Source organism: Oryctolagus cuniculus, chromosome Y (assembly GCF_051225735.1).
Source record: "Oryctolagus cuniculus isolate XC-2025 breed Fujian yellow rabbit chromosome Y, ASM5122573v1, whole genome shotgun sequence".
Classification (NCBI taxonomy): Eukaryota; Metazoa; Chordata; class Mammalia; order Lagomorpha; family Leporidae; genus Oryctolagus; species Oryctolagus cuniculus.
This window is the reverse complement of record NC_142889.1, coordinates 24367019-24394157: the sequence shown is the minus strand read 5'-3', so window position 1 is coordinate 24394157 and position 27139 is coordinate 24367019. Positions and strand designations below refer to the sequence as shown.

Sequence of the window (27139 nt, the reverse complement as noted above, 5' to 3'; positions counted from 1 at the left end):
CTTGGGTGTGGGCATTTGTGGTTAAGAAGCCTGTGTCCCCCTGAGGTTGACACCTGTCTCTGGCTCCCAACTCCAGCTTCCTGGAAGCATTAGGGACAGCCCAAGCAATCCAGTCTGTTATCTACATAAGAGATTTGCAATTAGGTTCTTGGCACCCAGCTGCAGCTAGTTCACTTTTTTGTGGACCTCTGGGAAGTGACTCAGTGGATACAAGACTTCTCTTTCTGAAATAAATCAAAAAGAAATGTATTTGAAATGGGAGGGTACTTCAGAAAATTCATAAAAGATGGAATTAAAAGGCAAATTTAGTTTGATGCACAGACTTTGAAGTCCATGCCTTTTTTTAGTAATATGCATTGTCCAAACTTTATGAAGTGCCCTCTTATAAATAAGGACCAATTTTTTTGAAAAACATAATATTCTTATTACTACTACCTCTCCTCACTTAAATATTTCCAATTTTAGTATATGTGTTGCCACAGTAAGTACTGCAACTACAGTTGTCTTTAAGGGTGGTTAGTTAGGGTGTCAGTATTATGTGGCATAGCAGGTAAAACCTCTGCCTACAGTGCTAATTGCCCATATGAGCATCAGTTTGAGTCTTGGCTGTTCCATTTCTATTGCAGCTCTCTGATAATGTGCCTGGGAAAGCAATGGAATATTGCTAAAGTCCTTGGGCCCCTGAACCCATGTTGCAGACCCAGATGAAGCTCCTGGCTTCTGAATTCAGCCTGGCCTGGCTCTGACTGTCACAGCCATTTGGGGAGTTAACCATGAGATGGAAGATTCATTCTCTCTCTCTCTTTCCCTACCCCTCCTTGTAACTCTGCCTTTCAAATAAAAATAAAATTAAATCTTAGAAAAGGATATTTAGTTAGTTTGTTTTTAACTTGAAAGGTAGAGACCGAAACATCTTGTATCCAGTGGCTCATTCCCCAAATGTCCACAATAGTCTAGGCTAGGCCAGATTGAAATCAGAAATAAGGAACCCAATTCAGATCCACCACATAGGTGTTAAGTACCCAAGTACTTGGGCCACCACGTGCTCCTTCCCAGGTTGTACAGTAGCAGGAAATGAAACTGGAAGTGGAGCTGGTACTTAGACCCAGGCACTGAAATATAGAATGTGGGTGTCTCAAGTGGCATCTTTTTTTTTATTTTAAAGATTTTATTTATTTGAAAGAGTTACAGAAAGAGGTAGAGACAGAGAGAGTGAGGACCCCATCCACTGGTTTATTCTCCAAGTGGCCATAACCACCAGGGCTAGGCCAGGTCAAAGCCAGGTGCCAGAAGCCTCTTCTAGGTCTCCCATGTGGGTACAGGGGTGTAAGCACTTGTGCAAACCTCCACTGCTTTCCCAGGCACATCAGCAGGGAACTGGATTGGAAGTGGAGAGCCCAGACTTGAATCACACCCATATGGAATTCTGGCACTGCAAGCTGGAGATTTAACCCACTATACTACAGCACTGGCCCCATCAAGTGGAATCTTAAGTGTTGTGTCACTCACCCCAAATATGTTTATTTTAATATACAGTATTCCTGACTTCACTCAAGACATGAGTGTTCAAAGGAATTTCAACAACTTTTTGATAGAGAAGACAGAGACAGTCACAGAAGCACCAGTTTTCAAAAGTGTGGAAGAGTTAAATAATCAGAAAACAACAGGAGTGGAGGGTCAAGAAGTTGAGAAAGGAGTTTCAAGAATGATGCAGTCAATAGCATCAGGTATCTAATTGAGAAATCTGACAAAAAATGCAATAAAAAAAAAAACTCATTTAGGTGCCCTGGTCATTATATCCTAAGAGTACAGAACCCATAACTGGATTAAGCTGGAGAATTATTTGAGATGAGGAATGAGAGACAGCAAGGATAACTGGTTTGAGAAGTGTGACTGTTGAGGGGAGTCACAGGGAGGGTTTTAGTACTAGCAGGATATTTATGGAAGGCTGAGAGACAATTGCTCTTTTGATTTGTTTTCAAGAAATATGACCTTGAAAGCCTTTGTTTCTATTGATGTGTACTAATACTATGATAGCAATCAGAAATCTTGCTTTCATTCCAGCAAAAAGTACTACCATATACCTTTTTAATTCCTTTGAACTGAACATAAAGGTCTCACTTTGCTGAGCAATGAATAGAAAGGACCAAGGTTATCTGATGATGATTCAGTTGTTTTCTTAGCAACATTAATTTCTTCAGATAGGAGAATCTCTTTCAGCTGTTATTCCTAGAAAATACTGGTATTTGGGCCTTGACATTTCCAGTCATGGTACATTTTAGATGATCTTTAATACTTTTTCTCCTATTCTTATCTGAATTTGTTCTGACTTTAGGAGAGAATTAATCATTTTTCTGGGTTTGCTTCTATGTGATTAAGGGACAATTCTTCATTTCTAGACTTGAGACAGGTTACATTCCTATCCCTTTCTTTAGGTCACCGACCACCGCAATCATTTGAAGAGTTCTGCAAATTATCAAAGTATAAAACCTGTGAGGAAGGCATATGTGACAAAAAACCAGTTCCATTTTTAACAGGGGTATCTTTAGGTCTATTCTGGTTCTTTGTGTGCTCCTCAGTTTTTAGTTCAGTAAAGTTGCCCACAGTGGGGATGCTGAGTTTGTTTTCATTACTTTCTTAACAAAGATCACCAGTGGCAAAGTCTGTAATGTGTTTCCTATGTTCAGGAATTTCCATATATTTTTGTTCCAGGTCATCAACATGACCTAAAAAGTTTTCAGTAAAGCTGTCATAATCACCAAACATGTCTTCACTGTCATTATGCTCAATCAGTTGCATAACCCACAGTTTTCCACCTCTGGCGCTGGGCCACCATCTCCTCCTCCCCCTTATTATCACCTGCCTTGAGCTCCACAGCTGGGTGGCAAAAATGATTGGACCATTTCTATTTCAGACAGACACCTCCCTGTGGATGTGGGAACCACCTTTATCCATGACATGAGTTGAGAGATATGCCACTTTGTCATCCCTAATGACCCAGCCACCATGCTCAAGGGGACAGTGGAAGGTGGGGTGGAGGTAGTTACAGGGGCACACTGTGCCAGAATCTCCAACCAACATTGCTAAAACACCTCAAGTTAATGCCCAGGTACATCAGACAGGGCACAAGCATAGGTGCCCAGCCTTTCCTCATCCAATCAGGTCTGGATTTATTTTTTCTTATCAATTTGTAACCAATTCCATGTGATTAGGTAGAATAATTTGTGATTTTAGTCTTATTTATGGGTCAGCATATGTGCTGTCTTTGTGTGTGTTCCACAGGGTGGTCTAAAAATATTAATTAGGTCAACATTTTGTCACTCACATTTATGATTGATTCATCTTTTTATCAATTATTTCATATATTACTATAAACTGAGTATCAATTATCAGATAATATTTGATTTAAAAATTTTTTTTTTCTTCTGTGAATTCTGTCTCGTGTCCTTTGAGGTTGTTTTTAGGCATACTGACATAATTATGTTATCATGAAATATTATTTATTATGACAAAAAGTCTCTTAATACCTCTGGTCTTCTATTTCTTCTTGATAATTTGCTGCTAAATAAGGCATCCAATTGAGTTTTTTATGATTAGTGTTTTTATTGTGTATCCTTTTAAATTTAATTTATTGATTTGGGAGGGAGAGAAGACATACACACTTCCAGATATACATAGGTAGGTAGGTAGATAGATAGAGATAGGGAGATAGGGAGGAAGAGAGAAGTCTTGCTTATGGGTTTACTTCCCAGATAACTGCAATGTATGGGACTATGGCTGGGGCTGGGTTTGCCTCAATCCATGAGCTGGGAGTTCAGTCAGCATCTTTCCTGTGTGTGGCAAGAACCTAATTCCTTGAGCCATCCTCACTAGGTTATTCGCATGCAGGAAGTGGGAATCAGGAACTAGAGTGGGCATCAAACCTCCAGTGTGATTCATAGACATCTTAACTGATACTCTAAATTCTATGTTAAATGTGTACATCCATAAAACATTTTAAATATTTAATTGTAGTGCTCCTATTGATTGTTTCACTCAGTGTCATAGACTAAGGAGTGTACCTCCACAAATCTGTATTTGGATATGTTGAACTCCATGTGTCTGCATTTGGAAATAGAACCTTCAAATGGATAATTAAGGTTGATTGAGATTCTATAGGTGTGCCTTAATCCCATTCAACTTGGTCTTTGTCGGGGAGAAACCAGTGATGAGAGCATACAAAGAAGAGGCCATATGAGGACATTGTGAGAAGTTGGCTATTCTTAAATTGTAAAGACCTCAGAAAAAACTAAATCTGCAAGCACCTTTTTTTTTAATTTAAAGATCTATTTATTTATTTCAAAGTCAGAGTTCAACATAGAGAGAAGGAGAGGCAGAGATAGGTCTTCCGTCTGCTGGTTCACTACCCAGTTTGTCACAATGGCTGGCGCTGCACTGATCTGAAGCCAGGAACCAGAATCTTCTTCTGGGTCGCTCAAGCAGGTACAGGGTCTCAAGGACTTGGACTATCTTCATCTTCTAACTGCTTTCCCAGGCCATAGCAGATGGATGGGAAGTGGAGCAACCAGAACTCTAACTGGTGCCCTTATGGAATGCCCACACTGCAGATGGCAGCTTTACCCACTAAACCACAGTGCCAACCCCAGCATCTCATTCTTAAACCATCATTCTACAGAATCATGAGAAAATAAATTTCTGTTAAGTTGACTTCTCTATAGCATAGTATTATAGCATCTCTGTTAAATGAATACACTACTTTGTTGCATTAATTTATTTTGATGCATAATACTGATATGATTTATTTGTTACTCATAGCTTTAAAAATTACATTGAAAATAATTTATCCCAATATCTTTGGAGAAATACTGTACTGCTTCATATGGAATATAGATTTTTCTATTGAATAATTCAATTTTTTCCAACTTTTATTTAATACATATAAATTATCAAAATGCAACTTTTGGATTATAGTGGCTTTTCCCCCCCATTACCTCACTCCCACCTGCAACCATCTCATCTCCCACTCCTGTACCCACCCCATTCTTCATCACAATTCACTTTTTTTTCACTTTATACACAGAAGATCAACTTAGTATATCCTAAGTAAAGATTTCAACATACTGCACCCACACAGACACACAAAGTATAGAGTAATGTTTGTGTAGTAGTTTTACCATTACTTGGCATAGTACAACACATTAACAACAGAGGTCCTACATGGGGAGCAGGTGCACAGTGACTCCTGTTGTTGATTTAACAGTTGACACTCTTACTTATGATGTCTGTAATCACCCAAGGCTCTTGTCATGAGCTGCCAAGGCTATGGAAGCCTCTTGAGTTCAGAAACTGATCTTATTTAGACAAGGCCATATTCAAAGTGGAAGTTCTCTCCTCCCTTCAGAGAAAGGTAATTCCTTCTTTGACGTGTTCTTTCTGCTGCGATCTTACAGGGATCTTTCATTTATTTATTTATTTATTTATTTATTTATTTATTTATTTATTTATTTATTTTTGCCACAGTGTCTTGGCTTTCCATGCCTGTGAAACTCTCATGGGCTTTTTAGCCAGATCTGAATCCCTTAATGGCTGATTCTGAGGCCAGAGTTCTGTTTAAGGCATTGCTATTCTATGAGTCTAATGTGTATCCTGCTTTCCATTTAGGATTATTCTCCTTTTTAATTCTATCAATTATTATTTGCAGACACTGGTCTTATTTATGTAATCCCTTTGACAATTGATCCTATCTTTTTGATCAATTATGAACTTAAACTGATTGCTTTAACAAGATGGCATTGGTACATGCCACCTTGATGGGATTGAATTGAAATCTCCTGGCACGTTTCTACCTCTACCATTAGGGGTAGTCTGAGCGAACATGTGCCAAACTGTACATCACTTCCCTCTCTTATTCCTACTCTTATATTTAACAGGGCTTATTTTACAGTTAAATTTAAACACCTAAGAATAATTGTGTGTTAATTACAGAGTTCAACCAATAGTATTAAGTTAAAGAAAAAAATACTAAAAGGAATAAAATAGTTAAGTTGTTCCTCAACAGTCAGGACAAGGGCTGGTCAAGACATTGTTTCTCATAGTGTCCATTTTGCTTCAACAGGTTTCCTTTTAGGTGCTCAGTTAGTTGTCACCGATCAGGGAGAACATATGATATTTGTCCCTCTGGGACTGGCTTATTTCACTCAGCATGTTTTCCAGATTCCTCCATTTTGTTGCAAATGACCGGATTTTATTTTTTTTTACTGCTGTATAGTATTCTATAGAGTACATGCCCCATAATTTCTTTATCCAGTCTACTGTTGATGGGCATTTAGGTTGATTCCATGTTTTAGCTATTATGATTGAGCTGCAATAAACATTGAGGTGCAGACAGCTCTTTTATTTTCCAATTTAATTTCCTTTGGGTAAAATTCAAGGAGTTGGATGGCTGGGTTGTGTGGTAGGGCTATATTCAAGTTTCAGAGGAATCTCCAGACTGTCTTCCATAGTGGCTTTACCAGTTTGCATTCCCACCAACAGTGGAATAGTGTCCCCTTTTCCCTACATCTTGCCATCATCTATTGTTAGTTGATTTCTGAATGTGAGCCATTCTAACTGGCAGGAGGTGAAACCTCATTGTGGTTTTGATTTGCATTTCCCTGATGACTAGTGATCCTGAATATTTCTTCATGTGTCTGTTGGCCATTTGGACTTCTGCTTTTGAAAAATGTCTATTTAGGTCCTTGGGCCAACTCTTATGTGGGTTTTTTGTTTTGTTGTGGTGGAGTTGTTTGATCTCTTTGTAAATTCTGGTTATTAATCCTTTATCGGTTGTATAGTTTGCAAATATTTTTTTCCCATTCTGTTGGCTGCCTGTTCTCTTGCCTGACTGTTTCTTTTGCAGTACAGAAACTTCTCAATTTGATGTAATCCCAATTGTTAATTTTGGCTTTCCCTGCCCCTCTGAGGTCTTTTCCAAGAAGTCTTCCTATGCCTATATCTTGCAGCATTTCTCCGATGTTCTCTAATAATTTGATGGTGTTGGGTTGTAGACAGGAGACTTTGAATAGCTAAAGCAATTTTGTATAACAAAAGCAAAGCCAGAGGCATCACAATACCAGAATTCAAGACATACTACAGGGCAGTTATAATCAAAACAGCATGGTACTGGTACATAAATAGATGTATAGACCAATGGAACAGAATTGAAACACCAGAAATCAATCCAAACATCTACAGCCAACTTATATTTGAATAATTCTATTTATGTCTCCTATACACTGTACTATTTTTGTCTCTTTATATATTTTTTTTTTTTTGACAGGCAGAGTGGACAGTGAGAGAGAGAGACAGAGAGAGAAAGGTCTTCTTTTGCCGTTGGTTCACCCTCCAATGGCCGCCGCTGCAGCCGGCGCACCGCGCTGATCCGATGGCAGGAGCCAGGATCCAGGTGCTTTTTCCTGGTCTCCCATGGGGTGCAGGGCCCAAGCACCTGGGCCATCCTCACTGCACTCCCTGGCCATAGCAGAGAGCTGGCCTGGAAGAGGGGCAACCGGGACAGAATCCGGCGCCCCGACCGGGACTAGAACCCGGTGTGCCGGCGCCGCAAGGTGGAGGATTAGCCTATTGAGCCACGGCGCCGGCCTCTCTTTATATATTGAATCAATATGTGAATGTTTGACATTCTGTAATAATCACTTCAAATAATCATGTCTTTAATCAGTCAAGAGAATAAAAATGCTTGAAGATCTTTATACTTACAGATATTATTACCATTTTTAGTGGTCCTAATTCTTTCCTGTAAATCAGGGGTGGTAGATATCTGACCTGTTACCCATATACAGCCCATGAAATCATTTGATCTGGTTCAGCCAAGACAATCCCAGGTGGTAATCTTAATTCAGTAAATCTATAGCTGGCTACTTTTTACATTGATAATTCTGTATGGCCTTAAAATAATGTTATAAATATCCAAATGACGGTTGGCAGAAAAATGGTTCCCAATCTCTGGTTATCCAAATAATCATCTTGAATCATTTTCTTTCAGCCTGGAGAACTTAACATCATATAGCATAGTAGGTTTTTGTTACATGTTAGTTGTTGTTAGTGTTTTGTTCAGAAAATTGTCTTTGTCCACCTTTATATATTAATTTTTTTTGAAAGACAAAATGAGAGATCTTCTGTTTGATCATACACTTCCCACATCCTTGCAACAGTTGCAGAAGGGCCAGGCCAAAACTAGGAGGCTGAAACTCAATTCAGAAATCCCATGTGTCTATCCAGCCAGGAGCCAAGTAATTGCTATCACCTGCTGCCACCATGGGTGTGAATTAGCTTGAAACTAAGCCAGAAGCAGCAGCGGGTACTCTGATATGGGATGTGAGTATCCCAAGAAACAGCTTATCACAATGAGACAAAATATCTGCCCTTGCTTATCTCATACTTTAGAATTTTACTAGATAACCAGGGATGAATATTTTCCTTCAAGACACTCAAAATTTATTTTCATTTTTCCTGAAAAGCATGCCATCATTCATGGGCAATGGCAGCCAGTATGTAATAGGCTGTTGTTTCATTAACTACTTCCTAGGTTTTTTTTTTTTTTTTGCATTTGACTTCCTTCAGTTTCTGATTTAAAGATTAATTTGTTTGAAAGAGAGGAGAGACAGAGAGACCTTTCATCCAGTGGTTTACTACCCAGTTGTCTGCAGTGGTCATGCTGGGCCAGGTTGAAGCCAAGAGCCTGTAATTTCATGGGTGGAAGGGGCCCAAATGCTTGGGCTATGCTGCTTTCCCAGAAACATTAACAGAGCACTTGATCAGGAGTAGCTGGGGCACAAACTGGTGCCCAGATGGGAATCTGACATCATAGGTGGCAGCATAACCCACTACACCACAATGCTGACCCCATGAACTTTTTCAATTTCAATTTCTTCAAGCTTTCTAATTTAAAATGCTTTGCTTTCTAAATTGTTTTGTGGGCTTCTAAATAGCTTAATATTCATATTTTCTTTTTCATAAGTTAAAAAACAAACTGTTGGTCTATTTTCTGTCTCAGTCTGTTTTGTGATAAATATGTAATACAATAGGTCATTTAGAAAAAATTGTTTCAAAATTTATTTTCTTGAAAGGCAGAGCAGTAGAAAAAGGAGAGAGAGAGAGAGATTCTAATATTCTTTTTTTTTTTTGACAGGCAGAGTGGACAGTGAGAGAGAGACAGAAGGAAAGGTCTTCCTTTGCCATTGGTTCACCCTACAATGGCCGACATGGCTGGCGTGCTGTGGCCGGCGCACTGCGCTGATCCAATGGCAGGAGCCAGGTGCTTATCCTGGTCTCCCATGGGGTGCAGGACCCAAGGACTTGGGCCATCCTTCACTGCACTCCCAGGCCACAGCAGAGCTGGCCTGGAAGAGGGGCAACCAGGACAGAATCTGGCACCCCGACCGGGACTAGAACCTGGTGTGCCAGTGCTGCAAGGTGGAGGATTAGCCTAGTGAGCCATGGCGCTGGCTCGAGATTCTAACATTCTTTCACTCACCGAATGGCTACAATAGCTACTATTGGGCAAGGCCACTGCCAGGAGCCAGGAGCTCCGTCTGGACCTCTGACATGGGTGGCAGGAATCTAAGTCCTGGGACAATTATACATTGCATTCCTAGGTGCATTAGCAGAAAGCTGAATTGAAAGTTGAGCAACCAGGAATCCAACCAGCATTGTGGTATGAAATTTCAGCTTCACAAATGGTGACATAAGCTATTGTGCCAACAACCAACCCCAAGAAAACAAATCTTATTTTTTACAGTCTGGAAGCTGGGCAGTCCAAAGTTAAGGGGACTGATCCAGAAAGGGCCTTCTTCCTGGATCATAATGTGGCCAGTGACATCACATGGTGAGAGAAACTAAGAAGTAAAACTCATAGCTTTAGATCTTAGACAGAAACTTGAATGAGGATTAAGTTTCCAAAGCTTGCTTTATGCAGCTATATTAAGGTTCTAACATATTTCATGTTCCATTAGATTATTTTTATTCCACTTCTAGTATGTTGATTTAGCCTACAAGTAGGTTTTATTTCTTTTTTTTAATGTTATTGATTTGAAAGGCAGAGTTACACACACACACACACACACACACAGAGAATATCTCCCATTCACTGACTGATTCATTTACCAAATGGTCACAACAGCCAGAGACTGACCAGTCTTAAGACAGGAGCCAGGATCTTCTTCCAGGTCTCTGACATGAGTGCATTCTTTAACTTGCATATAATTTTTAACTATAGGAAGAAATTTGTAGACTGTTTAACCATATTGTCTTCCTGAAACACATGACTTAAATTTCTTTCTAGGTATTTTTTTCCCTTGAGTGTGAATCAAATTTTCCTTTTTTTTTGATTTTTTTTTTAATTTTTATTTAATGAATATAAATTTCCAAAGTACGGCTTATGGATTACAATGGCTTCCCCCCCATAACGTCTCTCCCACCCGCATCCCTCCCCTTTCCCACTCCCTCTCCCCTTCCATTCACATGAGGATTCATTTTCGATTCTCTTTATATACAGAAGATCAGTTTAGCATACATTAAGTAAAGATTTCAACAGTTTGCTCCCACACAAACATAAAGTGAAAAATAATAGATGATTTTTTAAATGATGATGAAATCAGATCAGACCTATTGTCAGGTTTAATCCCAGTGAGAGTCAAGTTGGGAGTTGATAATTTCTTTTTTTTTTTTTTTTTACAGAAGATCAGTTTAGTATACATTAAATAAAGATTTCAACAGTTTGCACCCCCATAGAAACACAAAGCGAAATATACTGTTTGAGTACTCATTATAGCATTAAGTCTCAATGCACAGCACATTAAGGACAGAGATCCTACATGAGGAGTAAGTGCACAGTGACTCCTGTTGTTGACTTTACCAATTGACACTCCTGTCTATGGCATCAGTAATCTCCCTATGCTCCAGTCATGAGTTTCCAAGGCTATGGAAGCCCTCTGAGTTCTCCGACTCTTATCTTGTTTAGACAAGGTCATAGTCAAAGTGGAGGTTCTCTCCTCCCTTCAGAGAAAGGTACCTCCTTTTTGAAGACCTGTTCTTTCCACTGGGATCTCACTCACAGAGATCTTTCATTTAGGTTTTTTTTTTTTTTTTTCCAGAGAGTCTTGGCTTTCCATGCCTGAAATACTCTCATGGGCTTTTCAGCCAGATCGGAATGCCTTTAGGGCTGATTCTGAGCCCAGAGTGCTGTTTAGGACATCCACCATTCTATGAGTCTGCTGAGTATCTCGCTTCCCATGTTGGATCACTCTCCCCTTTATTTATTCTATCAGTTAGTATTAGCAGGTACTAGACTTGTTTATGTGCTTCCTTTGACTCTTAGTCCTTTCATTATGATCAATTGTGAACTGAAATTGATCACTTGGACTGGTGAGATGGCATTGGTACATGCCACCTTGATGGGGTTGAACTGGAATCTCCTGGTATGTTTCTAACTCTACCATTTGGGGCAAGTCAGCTTGAGCATGTTCCAAATTGTACATCTCTTCCCTCTCTTATACCCACTCTTATGTTTAACAGAGATCACATTTCAGTTAAATTACAACACTTAAGAATAACTGTGTATTAATTACAGAATTAAACCAGTCATATTAAATAGAACAGACAAAAAAACTACTAAGAGGGATAATGTATTAAGTTGTTCATTAAAAGTCAGGGCTATGCTGATCAAGTCACTGTTTCCCATAGTGTCCATTTCCTTCTTGGTGTTCAGTCAGTTGTCACCGATCAGGGAGAACATATGGTATTTGTCCCTTTGGGACTGGCTTATTTCACTCAGCATGATGTGTTCCAGATTCCTCCATTTTGTTGCAAATGTCTGGATTTCGTTGTTTCTTACTGCGGTGTGGTATTCTAAAGAGTACATATCCCATAATTTCTTTATCCAGTCTACCGTTGATGGGCATTTAGGTTGGTTCCAGGTCTTAGCTATTGTGAATTGAGCTGCAATAAACATTAGGGTGCAGACCGCTTTTTTGTTTGCCAATTTAAATTCCTTTGGGTAAATTCCAAGGAGTGGGATGGCTGGGTCAAACGGTAGGGTTATCTTCAGGTTTCTGAGGAATCTCCAGACTGACTTCCATAGTGGCTTGACCAGTTTGCATTCCCACCAACAGTGGGTTAGTGTCCCTTTTTCCCCACATCCTCGCCAGCATCTGTTGTTGGTAGATTTCTGAATGTGAGCCATTCTAACCGGGGTGAGGTGAAACCTCATTGTGGTTTTGATTTGCATTTCCCTGATGGCGAGTGACCTTGAATATTTTTTCATTTGTCTGTTGGGCATTTGGATTTCCTCTTTGGAAAAATGTCTATTGAGGTCCTTGGCCCATCTCTTAAGTGGATTGTTGGTTTTGTTTTTGTGGAGTTTCTTGATCTCTTTGTAGATTCTGGTTATTAACCCTTTATCTGTTGCATAGTTTGCAAATATTTTTTCCCATTCTGTCGGTTGTCTCTTCACTCTCCTGACTGTTTCTTTTGCAGTACAGAAACTTCTCAATTTGAAGCAATCCCAATAGTTGATTTTGGCTTTGACTGCCTGTGCCTCCCGGGTCTTTTCCAGAAATTCTTTGCCTGTGCCAATATCTTGAAGGGTTTCTCCAATGTTCTCTAGTAACTTGATGGTGTCAGGTCATAGATTTAGGTCTTTAATCCATGTTGAGTGGGTTTTTGTGTAAGGTGAAAGGTAGGGGTCTTGCTTCATGCTTCTGCACGTGGAAATCCAGTTTTCCCAGCACCATTTATTGAATAGACTGTCCTTGCTACAGGAATTGGTTTTATATCCTTGATCAAATATGAGTTGGCTGAAGATGTTTGGGTTGATTTCTGGTGTTTCAATTCTGTTCCATTGGTCTATCCATCTGTTTCTGAACCAGTACCATGCTGTTTTGATTACAACTGCCCTGTAGTATGTCCTGAAATCTGGTATTTGTGATGCCTCCGGCTTTGTTTTTGTTGTACAAGATTGCTTTAGCTATTCGAGGTCTCTTGTGCCTCCATATAAATTTCAGCACCATTTTTTCCAGATCTGAGAAGAAGGTCTTCGGTATCTTGATTGGTATTGCATTGAATCTATGAATTGCTTTTAGGAGAATGGGCATTTTGATGATATTGATTCTTCCAATCCATGAGCATGGAAGATTTTTCCATTTCTTGGTATCCTCTTCTATTTCTTTCTTTAAGGTTTTGTAATTTTCATCGTAGAGATCTTGAACGTCCTTGGTTAAGTTTATTCCAAGGTATTTGATTGTTTTTTAGCTATTGTGAATGGGATTGATCTTAGAAGTTCTTCCTCAGCCATGGCATTGTCTGTGTATACAAAGGCTGTTGATTTTTGTGCATTGATTTTATACCCTTCTACTTTGCCAAACTCTTCTATGAGTTCCAATAGTCTCTTAGTAGAGTTCTTTGGGTCCCCTACATAAAGAATCATGTCATCTGCAAAGAGGGATAGTTTGAATTCTTCCTTCCCAATTTGTATCCCTTTAATTTCTTTTTCTTGCCTAATAGCTCTGGCTAGATCCTCCAGAACTATATTGAATAGCAGTGGTGAGAGTGGGCATCCCTCTCTGGTACCAGATCTCAGTGGAAATGCTTCCAACTTTTCCCCATTCAATAGGATGTTGGCTGTGGGTTTTTCATAGATTGCTTTGATTGTATTGAGGAATGTTCCTTCCAAACCAAGTTTGCTTAGAGCTTTCATCATGAACGGGTGTTGTATTTTATCAAATGCTTTCTCGGCATCTATTGAGATAATCATATGGTTTTTCTTCTGCAGTCTGTTAATGTGGTGTATCGCATTCATTGTCTTGCACACATTAAACCATCCCTGCATACCAGGGATAAATCCCACTTGGTCTGGGTGGATGATCTTTCTGAAGCGTTGTTGCATTCTATTCGCGAGAATTTTATTGAGGATTTTTGCCTCTATGTTCATCAGGGATATTGGTCTGTAATTCTCTTTCAGTGCTGCATCTTTTTCCAGCTTAGGAATTAAGGTGATGCTGGCTTCATAGAAACAATTTGGGAGGATTCCCTCTTCTTCGATTGTTCTGAATAGTTTGAGAAAAATTGGAGTTAGTTCTTCTTTAAATGTCTGGTAGAATTCAGCGGTGAATCCATCTGGTCCTGGGCTTTTCTTTGTTGGGAGGGCCTTTATTACTGTTTCAATTTCTGTCTCAGTTATGGGTCTGTTTAGGTTTTTGATGTCTTCCTGGTTCAATTTAGGTAGGTTACATGTGTCCAGGAATCTATCCATTTCTGATAGGTTTCCCTGTTTGTTGGCATACAAGTCCTTGTAGTAATTTCTGATGATTCTTTTTATTTCTGTGGTGTCTGTTGTTACGTTTGCTTTTTCATCTCTGATTTTATTGATTTGGGTCTTTTCTCTTCTTTTTTTAGCTAGTTGGGCCAATGGGGTGTCAATTTTGTTTATTTTTTCAAAAAACCAGCTCCTCGTTTGGCTGATTTTTTGTAATGTTTTTTTGGATTCAATCCTTTTGATTTCTTCTCTGATTTTAATGATTTCTCTTCTCCTACTAGATTTGGGTCTGGTTTGCTGTAGGTTTTCTAGATCCTTGAGGTGAATTGAAAGCTCATCTATTTGGTGCCTTTCCAATTTCTTGATGTAGGCACCTATTGATATAAACTTTCCTCTTAACACTGCTTTTGCTGTGTCCCATAAGTTTTGGTATGTTGTGCTGTTATCCTCATTTACTTCCAGAAAGTTTTTGATTTCTCTTTTGATTTCTTCTATGACCCATTGTTCATTCAGGAGCATGTTGTTCAATCTCCATGTGTTTGCGTATGCTCTAGGGGTTCCTGAGTTGCTAATTTCCAACTTCATTCCTTTATGGTCTGAGAAGCTGCATGGTATGATTCTAATTCTTTTGAATTTGCTGAGACTTGCTTTATGGCCTAGTAACTTCATAGTGTCTTATTTTCAGTTATCTTTTTTTCCATTTCTGTATTATGCTTATAGTATATCTTTCTCATACATATGACAAACGACCCTACACATTTTACTCTTTGTTCAAATGGTCATTGGCATAGAGTGTTTGAAAATGCAAGGGCAAAGTATTTGTACCCTCATTTACTATTTCTACTATATGTATTTACTCAGATTACTATCTTATTTTGATTATTTGTAGGTTTTTTAAACATCACAGTAATACTTGCTAGATGTATTTATTTGTTGTTTTATTAATTTTTATTATTTATGTGTTATTTACTGATGCATTATAAAGAAGTATATATACATTTGGCTTTTAAATTTTGCTCACTTTTTAAAGCATGCATATTTTGTATGTATAGATTTAGGAGTTTAGTGATGTTTCTCATTATACCCTCCCTTTCATGTCTCTGCACTTCCTTCTCCTTCCCTTTTTTAAAATTTATTATTTAAGGAATTCACACTTCATGAGTATCCTTTAGAAATATAGTGATTCTTCCCACCACACCCACACTCCCAACCACACTCCCTCTCTCCTTCTCCTCTTCCTTTCCCCTGGCCAGTCCCATTCTGCATTAAGGTCCATTTTCAACTACGTTTGTACAATGATTTTACCATGATCTATTTTCAGTTTATTTTATACTCAGAAGATTAACCCTACACTAAGAATCCAATAAGTAGTAAGAACAAAAGCTCTGTTTTTCAACAATAGATACAAAGGCTGTAAACAATCATTGAATCTCAAAATGTGAATTTCACTACTTTTTTACTCTATTAGTTACCACAGATCAGGAAAAACATATGGCATTTGCCTTTCTGGGACTGGATTATTTCAGTGGTTATAGTGGCTTCTAGTTTCATCCAGTTTGTTTCAAAAGACAAGGTTTTATTCTTTTTTAAATCTAAGTCAGATTACATACTGTATATGTACCCCAATTTCTTAATACAGTCATTAATTGAGGACATCTTGGTTGATTCCATATCTTGGTTGTTGTGAATTGAGTTTCAGTAAACATGGACTATTCATATGCTAATTTCATTTCATTTGGGTAAATTCTCAGGGCTAGGATTGCTAGGTCATGTGGTAGATCTATTTTCAATTTTGTATCATTGTTTTTTGAATCTCAGTTCTGCTTTCTTGTTTTCTTTTTTATTTTTAAGATTTATTTATGAATTTGAAAGGCAGAGAGAGAGGTCTTCCATCTGCTAGTTCACTCCCACAGATGCCTACAATGGCTGGAGATGTGCTGATCTGAAACCAGAAGCCAGGAGCATCTTCTGGGTCCCCAATGTGGGTGCAGTGGACCAAGGATTTGGATCATCTTCCACTGTTTGCCCAGGCCACAGCAGAGAGCTGGATCAGAAAACAAGCAGCCAGGACTCTTACTGGTGCCCATATGGGGTGCTGGCATTGCAGGCGACAGCTTTTACCCACTACAGCCCAGTGCTGGCCCCATTTCATAAGTTTGCATGTTGTAGTGTCATCTTCATTCATTTCCAGGAATTCTTTGGTTTCCCATTTGATTGCTTCTGTGAATCACTGTTCATCATTCAATATTGTGTTATTCAGTCTCCATATATTTGCATATTTTCTAGAGATTCTTACATTCTAAATCTCTAGCTTTATCTCATTGTGGTCAGAAAGGACACATGGTATGATTTCAATAATTTGGGTTTGCTGAGACTTGCTTTATGGCCTAGCATATGGTCTATCCTAGAGAAGGTTCCACATAGTGATGAAAATAATGTGTATTCTGCAACTGTGAGATATTCAGTAGATATCTGTTCAGTCCATTTGATCCACAGTGTTTTTTTTTTAAGATTTATTTATTTGAAAGTCAGGATTACACACAGAGAGAGGAGAGGCAGAGGGAGAGAAGTCTTCCATCTGATGGTTCACTCCCCAATTGGCTGCAATGGTCAGAGCTGTGCCAATCTGAAGCCAGGAGCCAGGAGCTTCTGCTGGGTGCAGGGGCCCAAGGACTTGGGCCATCTTCTACTGCTATCCCAGGCCACAGAAGAGAGCTGGATTGGAAGAGGAGCAGCTGGGACTAGAACTGGCACCCATATGGGATGCTTACACTTCATGCCGAGGTGTTAACCTGCTGCACCGCAGCACTGGCCCTGGCCCATAGTGTTGATTAGCTCTGATATTTCTTTGTTGGTTTTCTGTCAAGTTGATCAGTCGATTGATGAAACTAGATGTTGAAGTCCTCCATTATTGGACTCCATGTTTCCCTTTATGTCAATTAAAAATTATTTTAAATAGCCTGGTGCTCTGGCATTGGTGTATATATTGGATGTTTATTATATCCATGTCTTCCTGTTAAATTGATCCCTTAATTATTGCATAGTACCCTTCTTTGTGTCTTTAAAAGAGAGTTACACACAAAGAGAAGGAAAGGTACAGAGAGAGAAGTTGTCCATCTGCTGGTTCACTCCCCAGTTAGCCTCAACAGCTACAGCTGAGCCATTCTGAAGCCAGGAGCTTCTTCCAGGTCTCCCACACAGGTGCAGGGGTCCAAGGACTTGAACCATCTTCTGCTGCTTTTTCAGGCCCATAGCAGAGAGCTGGATTAGAAATGGAACAGCCAAGACTTGAACTGACACCCATATGGGATGCTAGAACTGCAGATGGTGGTTTTACCCACTATGCCACAGCACCAGCCCCTGATGACATATTCTTTCAATTTCTGTTTGTTATGGAGAGTTTTTTTTTTCACCTTAATTCATAAATGAGAGCTTTGCAGGACATAGTATTCAGGGGTGACAATCTCTGCATTCTCTCCTAGCCTGTAGAGTTTCTGATGAGAAATCATCTGTGTCTAATTGGATATGTTTCTGAAGGTAATCATGTTTCTCTTGTGTACATTTTATAATTTTTATTAATGCTTTACTGTTGAAAGTTTGACTGCAAAGTATCATGGTGAAAATCTTTTTAGGTCATGTGTATTAGGAGTTCTGTGTGCTTCCTGTACATGAGTGTCCCTTTCTTTCTCCAGGTTAGGGGACTTTTCCATAATTACTTCACTGAATACACCTTCCAATGTAATCTCTCTTTCCACACTTTCAGAAAATCCAAAGATCTATTTATGTTGGGTCATTTGATAGTATCCCATCAAAAAGTTTTTAACTTACAATTTCATCCTTTTCTCTCATCCATGACATTTCCTAAGATTTACCTTCCCACTCAGATACTTTTTATTCTGCTTTACATGTATGTTGTTAAGAATTCCACTGTATTTTTTATTTGACATTAACTTCTCTAGTTATAATATTTTCTTTGGTTTCTCTTCTAAATCTCTATTTCACAGATATGTTTTTCTTCCAAGTTATATATGGATTTCTTTAATTCATTGGATTTCACATTTCATCCACTGCATAAAAAAATCAGAAGTGAATTCTATTCCTTTTTAAACATATCCCCAATGTTTTCCCTTGGATATCTAGTTTCATGCTTTGGAAATCTAGGAATATATAATATTACTGTTGACTAAAATTCCTGTACAACTTTTTCTGATACAATGATTCCTCTCCCTTTCAAGAATTGTTTTAAAACTTTACAATATTGTTTAGTCTTGATCTTTAAATCCTACCCCATTACTCTGGGTAAAGATAAACTCCATTCACAAAAGTTATGGTCATGACTGCATGTTTGGGCAGCCTTCTTCTCCATTAAACTTTTCATTTTCATTTGTTTGAGGTGATCCTTCCTCGTCAGGTCCCTGTTCAGGTGCCCCTTGCTGTGAACCATGCAGCAAATATGCAGGTTGAAGAGGTGATGGTGTGCAATGAAAGGAAAATAAAAGATTATAGAAAAGTAGGGGCCAGCAGGACTCTCTCCAAGCAAGGAGCAGGAACTTCTCTCTGTCTTGCCCTGTGGCTTTTATTTTTGCCCTTTTTGTTTTAAATTATTTGACAGGTAGAGTTACAGACAGTGAGAGAGAGAGAGACAGAGAGAAAGGTATTCCTTCCATTGGTTCACCCCCCAAATGGCTGCTATGGCTGGTGCTGTGCTGATCCAAAGCCAGGAGCCAGGTGCTTCTTCCTGGTCTCCCATGCAGGTGCAGGTGCCCAAGCACTTGGGCCATCCACCACTGCCTTCCTGGGCCACAAAAGAGAGCTGGACTGGAAGAGGAACAACTGGGACTAGAACCCAGTGCCCATATGGGATGCCAGCACTGCAGGCAGAGGATTAACCAAGTGAACCATGGTGCTGGCCCTATTTCTGCCAGATACCCTTGGTGACACCAGGACAAGCCTCTGCTTAACTAAAAACAGCATTCTCTACATGCAGATCTTGACCAGATATCATGTGATCACCACCTGACCCAGAAAGAGGAAGAGAATAGAACATTTGAGTAAAAAATTTCCTTGAACTTGCTACATCCCTGGAGGTGAGTGGGCTGTGCCCCACTACTGGCTTTCCAAGCTGCAATGTCCCAGATTAGACTGTTCACATAACTCCCAGCTTCATTCTGCTGCATTCCTCAAATGGCTGCAGTGATATTTTCCACCTGGCCTCTGGCAATGTCTCTCTTTGGTCTCTTCCCCTCTAAATAGCCATTTAGTCCTTCCCCATTTGCCTCCAGTGGAGTCTTCTTTGCACTTCAGAGTGCAAATATCTTTAAGTAACTACCACATTCTATTGAAGCACCCTGTGCCTGAGGGAGTGAGTACTCATTTTCATGTAAAAATAATAATTATTCTAATTGTTGCAGGATACGTTATGATGCTTATGAACATAGTTTATAAACAAGTTTACAAAAGTAGCACATAAAATTTTATTGGGTCAAGTATATAAATATTAATTATCAGTTCCTTGGACAATTTTTTAAAAAGATTTATTTATTTATTTGAGAGGTAGAGTTACAGAGAGAGGGAGAGATGAGGAGACAGGTTTTCTATCCACTGGTTCACTCCCTAAATGGTTACAATGGCTGGAGCTGGGTCAATATAGAAATGAGGAACTAGAAGCTTCTTCCGGGTCTTCCACATGGGTGCAGGGGCCCAAGCACTTGGACCATCCTCTACTGCTTTCCCAGGCCAACACCAGAGAGCTGGAAAAGAAATGGAGCATCCAGGACTCCACCCGGCACCCATACAGAGTTCCAGTGCTAACAGCAGAGGCTTGACCTACTACATCATAGTGCCAGGCCCTCCTTGAACACTTTCACTGTCTTCATCTCATCATAGCCCAGGACCACTCACCTAGATGTAGTGGAGTTTTTTTTTTTTCCCCAGTACCTGGCCTGTGTTCTTTGCTATTTACCACTATTCTTGTTGCATCTTAACATAAACACATTCTTGCATAAGATGTCACCATCTTTGGTGTTTCAATGAACAGTAATCAGATAATAGAGACAAATATATTGCTTTAAATTTTTGAAAAAGGATTTATATTACTTGAACCATAATTAAGGAGAGATCTTCAATCCATTGGTTAACTACTCCAATGACTACAATTGCCAGCTCTGGGCCAGACCAAAGCCAGGAACCTAAAGCTCCAACTGTGTCTCTCACATGGGTGGTAGGGTCCGAAATACTTGCAACAGCTCCTGCTCCTTTCCCAGGCACATTAGCAGGAAGCCAGATTGGAAGTATAACAGCCATAACTCTAAACATTGACCTTAAGGGATGCCAGCATCACAGGAAGCAACTTAACCCATTGAGACAAAACATTGCTCCCTCCCCAAATCTATTTTAAAGGAATTTTCTTTTCACCTTGGTCAATCTTGAGCATGTGTCTTTTTTAGTTCATCTGGCATGCTAGTTTTGTTTTGCATTTATACTTATGTTTACTGATTACCATGTGAACAGCTTTCAGAATCATTAGAAGAAACCCCAGTTCTAGAATATTAAGGGAAACTCTATTGTGATTTTGGAATTTTAAAATTATTTTAAGGGTAGGGTAGTTTCATTGTGATTTTGCTCTCTGTTGCCATATAGATTACAGAGGAAACTGTTATATATAAGTAGCAAATAAGACACTCAGAAAAATCCACTTCCAGTCTTTGTGATTAGTGATCCAGGACTGATATGTTGAAGATGAATGTGCTGTTACAGGTGTTGGTGTCATTTGAAGACCTGGCTGTGGACTTCACCAAGGAGGAATGGCAGAACATGAATCATTCTCAGAGGACCCTATACAGGGATGTGATGCTAGAAATCTATAGCATCCTACTGTCCTTGGGTAAGTAAAAACCAGCTTGTACCCAGGTAGAATTATTTTTTCTCAGTTGAGAATTCAACAATTTATAAGGTTTCATATCTGGTTGGTATAGGATTTCAGGCCGTGAAAAATTTTTCCCTCTAGAAAGCAATTCAACTTGGCCTTTTTCTGGCACTGCTTCTGGGCCCAAGCTGTTGTCCCTCAAAACCCAAAGTTAGTGGTTTCACAAAGTCAAACATGATTTCCTATTAAAAGGGCACTGCATAAACAAGCCTGAGGTGATCTTCAAGTTGGAACAAGGAGCAGAACCATGGATGGTGGAAAAACCCCTGAACCAGAGCCTTTCAAGTAAGTGAGCACATGTTGGTCAGGGTGACTGGGACAGAAAGCTCAGCAGATGCTGACTGCAGCATTACTCACTAACTTTTCCTAAATCCCAGAATTTCTGCCAGCTGGTATCATACATGCAACAAAGGCATTCTACAGCCTCCAAGTAAGGCTGCCTTGCAAATATCCATCTAGCTGCTTTCCTGCTCTTGCTGAATATTTTCTTAGATTAACCAAAATGCAAGTGTTTTCTGGCTTTTATAAAGCTGTTTTCTCAGTTTGATACATCCCCTGAATTCTAACTTTTCTTTCTTCCTACCTTCAAAGCCTGTTCTGTGACATTTATTCAATTATTTATTCATTCTTTCAGTGCTTATTAATTGGCCAGCTCATAGACAATGTTTTACTACTTGCTGAAATTGAATTTCCACTTCTGGCTTTGAACAGACACAGGCCTTGTTATTGCTCAAATTTGTGGATGAAACGAGTGAATGGGAGCTCTCTCATTGTCTCTGTCAAATAAATAAGAAAATAATAGGTTTTGCAAATATTTAAAAGGTGAAATGGCTCTGTCCTTATTCTTTCTGGCTCTCATTCTCTCATTCTCTGATCCATAAGTAAATAAAAAAAGAGCCTTTGTATTGTGACATCAGAAATCACGATATTAAGCATGACCTTACATAGGAACATGAAAATTGGTGGTCCTATGCTCACCAGGAGATTGACATCTAAGGACAAGTGTACCTGTGAATTTTGTTGAGCAGCTCATGTTTGTTTGGGAGGAGAGTTTGAACTTAGAATTCCTCTTTCTTTTTCTTTCTAAAAAGATATACTTTATTTTTTGAAGGCAGAATGAAAGAGAGACAGAGGAAGATCTTCATTCTGCTGGTTCACTCCTCAAATGGCCATATTGGCCAGGGCTGTACTAGGCTGAAGCCAGGAGCCTTAAACTCCATCTGGGTCTGATACATGCATGGCAGGGGACCAAGTGTTTGAGTCATTTTCCATTCCTTTCCCAGGTCCATTAGCATGGAGCTGGATCAGAAGCAAAGTAGCTAGTTCTCAAACTAGCATTGCAAATATGGGATGCTGGTATTGCAGAAAGTAGCTTGTGCTGTGCCATAATAACCCTCTCTTTTTTTAAAATATAATTCTAAAATGGAAAAGAGATAAATGTATAAGGGACTCAGCTTTTCTTTGAAAGGAGTTGACAAGAAATCCTCCAACACAGAAATCAAAAACATTCAAAACTTCAAATTATCAAACAGCAGTGTATAGAAGAAAAATAATAGGGAAAAGTAATGTCCACTGGAAAGTATTCAACATACTATTCCATTTAGAAAGTGAGTGGACATTTTTATGAAATGCTTTTCCACCTTCAAAAATGGTTATTTATCAGAATATTCTTGCAGCGTAGTGGGTAAAGATACCACCTGCAATGTTGGCATCCCCTTTGGAGGCTAGTTTGTGTCCTGGATGCTCTACTTCCTATCCATCTACATGTTAATGTGCCTAGGTAAGTAGTGGAAGATGGCCCATGTGTTTGTAACCCTGCCACAAATGTGGGAGACCCAAAGTTCCTGACTCTTGGCTTCTTTCTGGTGTGGCCCATGTGCATTATGGCCATCTGGAAGTGAACCAGCAGATGGAAGATCGATCTCTCTCTCTCTCCTATTCTCTCTCTTTAACTGCTTTTCAAAGTTTGAATTTTCAAAGTCAGAGTTACACAGAGGAAGAGATAGAATCATGTTCTCTACTGGTGCACTCCTCAAATAGTTGCAATAGCCAGGGTGAAGCTAAGAGTTCAGGGACCCAAGCACTTGTACTATATTCCACTGATTTCCCAGGCACAGTAACAGAGAGCTGGATTGTAACTGGGGTAGCATGGCCTTGAACTGACATAGCAGGTGGTGTTTTTACCTGTTGCGCCACAATGCTAGCCCCAATAAATCTGAAAATATACAAATTAAATTATTTTAGTTATTTTCATCCACTTGAAAGAATGTCAGTGAGAGCAGGAGAGAGTAATATCTTCCATTCTTTGATCTGCTGCCAAATTTCCTGAACCATTAGTAGTAGACCAGTCTGAAGCAAAATGTCTGCAATGATATCTAGACTTTTCAAGTGTATATTCAGGTATTTCAAGTGAGTGGCAGAGTTGCAAGCACTTGAAGCATTATTCACTGCCTACAAGGATATATGATCGGCAAACTATATTGGAAACAGAGTAGCCGAGGCTCAAACTAGCACAGTTATGGGAAGCAGCCATCTCAAGCAGTGGCTTGACCCACTTGCCCAACTTAAAAAATATTTAAGGTAGTTAAGAATATTTTTGAATATTGGGAAAACTATTGTAAAAACCACCAAATGATCATAAATGAATAACGTCTACTGATGTTAAATCCATGCAACTAAGATAACAATAAACTTGCTTTTCAACAAGCATTCCAAAAGAAACAGTTTGATATGGTTCATGAATTTGGTTACTTTTTTCTCATTGCAGTTGCTAACAGAAAGGATGACCTTATCAAAACCAACCAGAAAAGTGAAGAAGTAAATTTGAGGCAAGTTGTAATTACAAAAGTATCTCAACTCCCAACAGAGTTGAATTCAGAAAAAAAAAGGAAAAGATTTAATTTAACCTCAGGACATATTTGTAACCTGATTATATAAAAGGAAAATAGTTTAGGAAAGAAACCTGAAGTATATGACTTATTGAATGTTCTACTCTCTAGGGGACCTGATGAAATACCAGCTGGAGAGAAACCTCATGGACCTAATGTCACTGGGAACTCACTCCAATACTTGGAACATCTTAGTCAACATCACCAGATTCAGAATATACAGCAGGCTTTTGAACACAGTGGCCAAGGGAAATGCTATAACAGGAAGAGACTATCCTTTGAATGTGAGAGGATTTGTGTGGAACACACCTCTAATAAATCAACTGTCATTTCAGGAAACAAAACTCTGGTTGAAAGTAAAAATTTCCATAAAAATGTCTATCTCAGTAAATATCAAAAAGCAGGAGAGAATCTCCATGGATCTTTTGAGTATGATGAATCTCTGAATTACAAATCAGATCTTACAATGTATCAGAGAACACATATGGGGAAAACTGTCCATATATGTAAGCACTGTGGGAAGTCTTTCAGCTGTAAATCCTGCCTTACTATCCACCACAGAACTCACATAGGGGAAAATCTCATTGAGTGCATTGAATGTGGGAAAAGCATCTACCAGAAGTCAGACATCACTGAAGACCAGAGCATTGCCACAATGGAAAATCTTCATGAATGTAGTGAGTGTGGAAAAGCCTTTTATCAGAAGTCATATCTCGTTAAACACCAGAGAATCCACACAGGAGAGAAACCTTATGAATGTAAGATATGTGGGAGAGCATTTTGCCAGAATTCACAACTTAGTACACATCAGAAAATTCACACAGGGGAGAAACCTTATGAGTGCAATGAATGTGGAAAAGCCTTTTATCGGAAGTCACATCTCGTTATGCATCAGAGAACTCACACAGGGGAGAAACCTTACAAATGTAATGAGTGTGGAAAAGCCTTTTCCCAGAGTTCAGTCCTCAATAAACATCAGATAATTCACACAGCAGAGAAACCTTATAAGTGAAATATATGTGGAAAAGCCTTTCGTTGGAAGTCAAGTATCATTATACATCAGAAAATTCACACAAGGGAGAAATCTCATGAATGCAATAATTGTGGAAAACCCTTTTGCCCCAGGACTGCCCTCATTAGCTGTAAGAGAAATCATACAAAGGAGAAACCATGATTGTAACGTGTTGAAAATCATTTTGCCACAGGTCTGCCCTCATTAACTATCAGAATTCACAGAAGAGAGAAACCTTATGAATGTAATATGTGTGGAAAAGCATTTTGCCAGAAGTCCCAACTAATTTTTCATTAGAGCATGCTCACAGGGGAAAAAAAAATCTTATAAATGCAAAGAATGTGTAGAAACATTTTTTCCAGAATTCAAGGCTCAGTAGTCATAAAATTCACACAGAAGGAAACATTTTCAATTGACTAAATATAAAAAGGACATATTTTCCAGGAATACATGTCAGCATACATGATAGAATTCACACAAAGAAGAAAACCATGATAATGGAATCTTTGTGAACAATTACTTTGACAGAAGTCTTCAGCACACATGAGAGAAATCACAGGAGAAAAGATACATGGATATAGATGAAAATTTTCTACCATAGGCCAGCTGTTATTATCAGAGAACTTACAGAGGAAAATCTCTACACATGCAATGGAAGTGGAAAATCCATTTACTCAAAGGCAATCTTCAGCAAAAATTACTGAATTTTGCAAAGAATGCACTGTATACATGTATTGGATGTGAAAAAATGTTTTTGCAAATCAAACTTCAACAGATTTTAGGGTTTTCACAGGAGGAAGTAACAAGGTATGAAGACCTGCTATATGTTCTTCAAAATCATCTTCCTTTGTGTCATACAACCTGCATTTTTAGCTTCCCTACTGTGAGTAGGACAGTGGAAATGAGCTCTGCTTTCACATGTGAGTGTTAATAAATATTGCCTATAATATTTACTTAAGGTGCCATTCTCATTTACAAAGTTACTTGATGCAGATGTTGTGTTGTCTGCCTATGATTTTCCCCCTACATTATTCTGGTACAGAACAGTGTTATGATCACAGTCACATCACCTCACTCATTTACGAGCCATATGCTCTATTTTTAGCTTTGGATAATGAGTATTTTGCCTAGGGTAGGGAGTGAGTCTCCTGTAGTCATGAGTCTCTGAAGCCAGCAGAATCCCAAACTTTACTTTGTGTATGTCTTCTAGACTGCTGCTTTTTCCAGCTTCTGTGCTTTTCCTACTTCTACTTTTTTATTTATGTTTAATTTTATTTGTTAAACAAGTTTCATGTATTTCATATTGTACATATTGAGAACTGTAGTAGGATTCCCTGCATTCTCCCTCCCCCCACAGTACAATCCTTCCTGCCCCTGCATCTGAGATACCCAGTCTTAATTTTACCATAATCTATTTCCAGTATACTTAATGATCATATAGTTAACCCTGCTCTAGGTAAAGGCATTCAACATGTAGTATGGAGAGAGAGAAACAATACAGAACAGAAGTAAAGAAATACTGTTACTCAATGGAAGAGGCAGGGCTATAAACAGTCCTCAGACCTCAAAATGTCTGTTTCACTCCAATACATTATATTTCAACTATTCTATTAGTTACATTGGATCAGAAGAAACATATGGTATCTGTCTTTTTGAGGTTGGTTTATTTCACTAATTATAATAGGTTCTAATTGCAACCATCTTGTTGTAAAAGACAGGATTTCACATTTTTTACAGTTAAGTAGTACTCCATAGTGTATATACACCATAATTTCTTTATACGCTCCACAGCTGATAAATATTTGGGTTGACTCTGTATCTCTGCTATTGTGAGTTGTGTTGCAGTGAATGTGGGGTTACCGATAACTATTTCAGATGCTGATTTCTTTGGTTTGAGTAAATTCCCAGAGAGGGATGTCTGGATCATATGGTATGTCTATATTCAGCTTTCTGATGTTTCTACATACTGTTTTCCACAGTGGTTACACCAGTTTACATTCCCACCA

General features: G+C 38.9%; 1 protein-coding gene and 1 pseudogene across 1 annotated transcript in view; one reads left to right on the top strand and one right to left on the bottom strand.

Annotated features, from left to right (window-relative positions):
• Positions 1-26077, top strand: part of LOC138845443 (uncharacterized) — a 37925-nt gene extending 11848 nt beyond the window's left edge. The window contains exons 2-5 of the mRNA XM_089324981.1: positions 21065-21191; positions 21426-21518; positions 24001-24061; positions 24233-26077. Coding sequence (XP_089181107.1) covers positions 21065-21191; positions 21426-21518; positions 24001-24061; positions 24233-25133 — 1182 coding nt within the window. The 3' untranslated portion in view covers positions 25134-26077. The remainder of the gene's footprint in view (positions 1-21064; positions 21192-21425; positions 21519-24000; positions 24062-24232) is intronic.
• On the bottom strand, positions 1812-17086 carry LOC149119393 (helicase POLQ-like pseudogene; annotated as a pseudogene).
• Positions 26078-27139: the final 1062 nt, after the last annotated feature.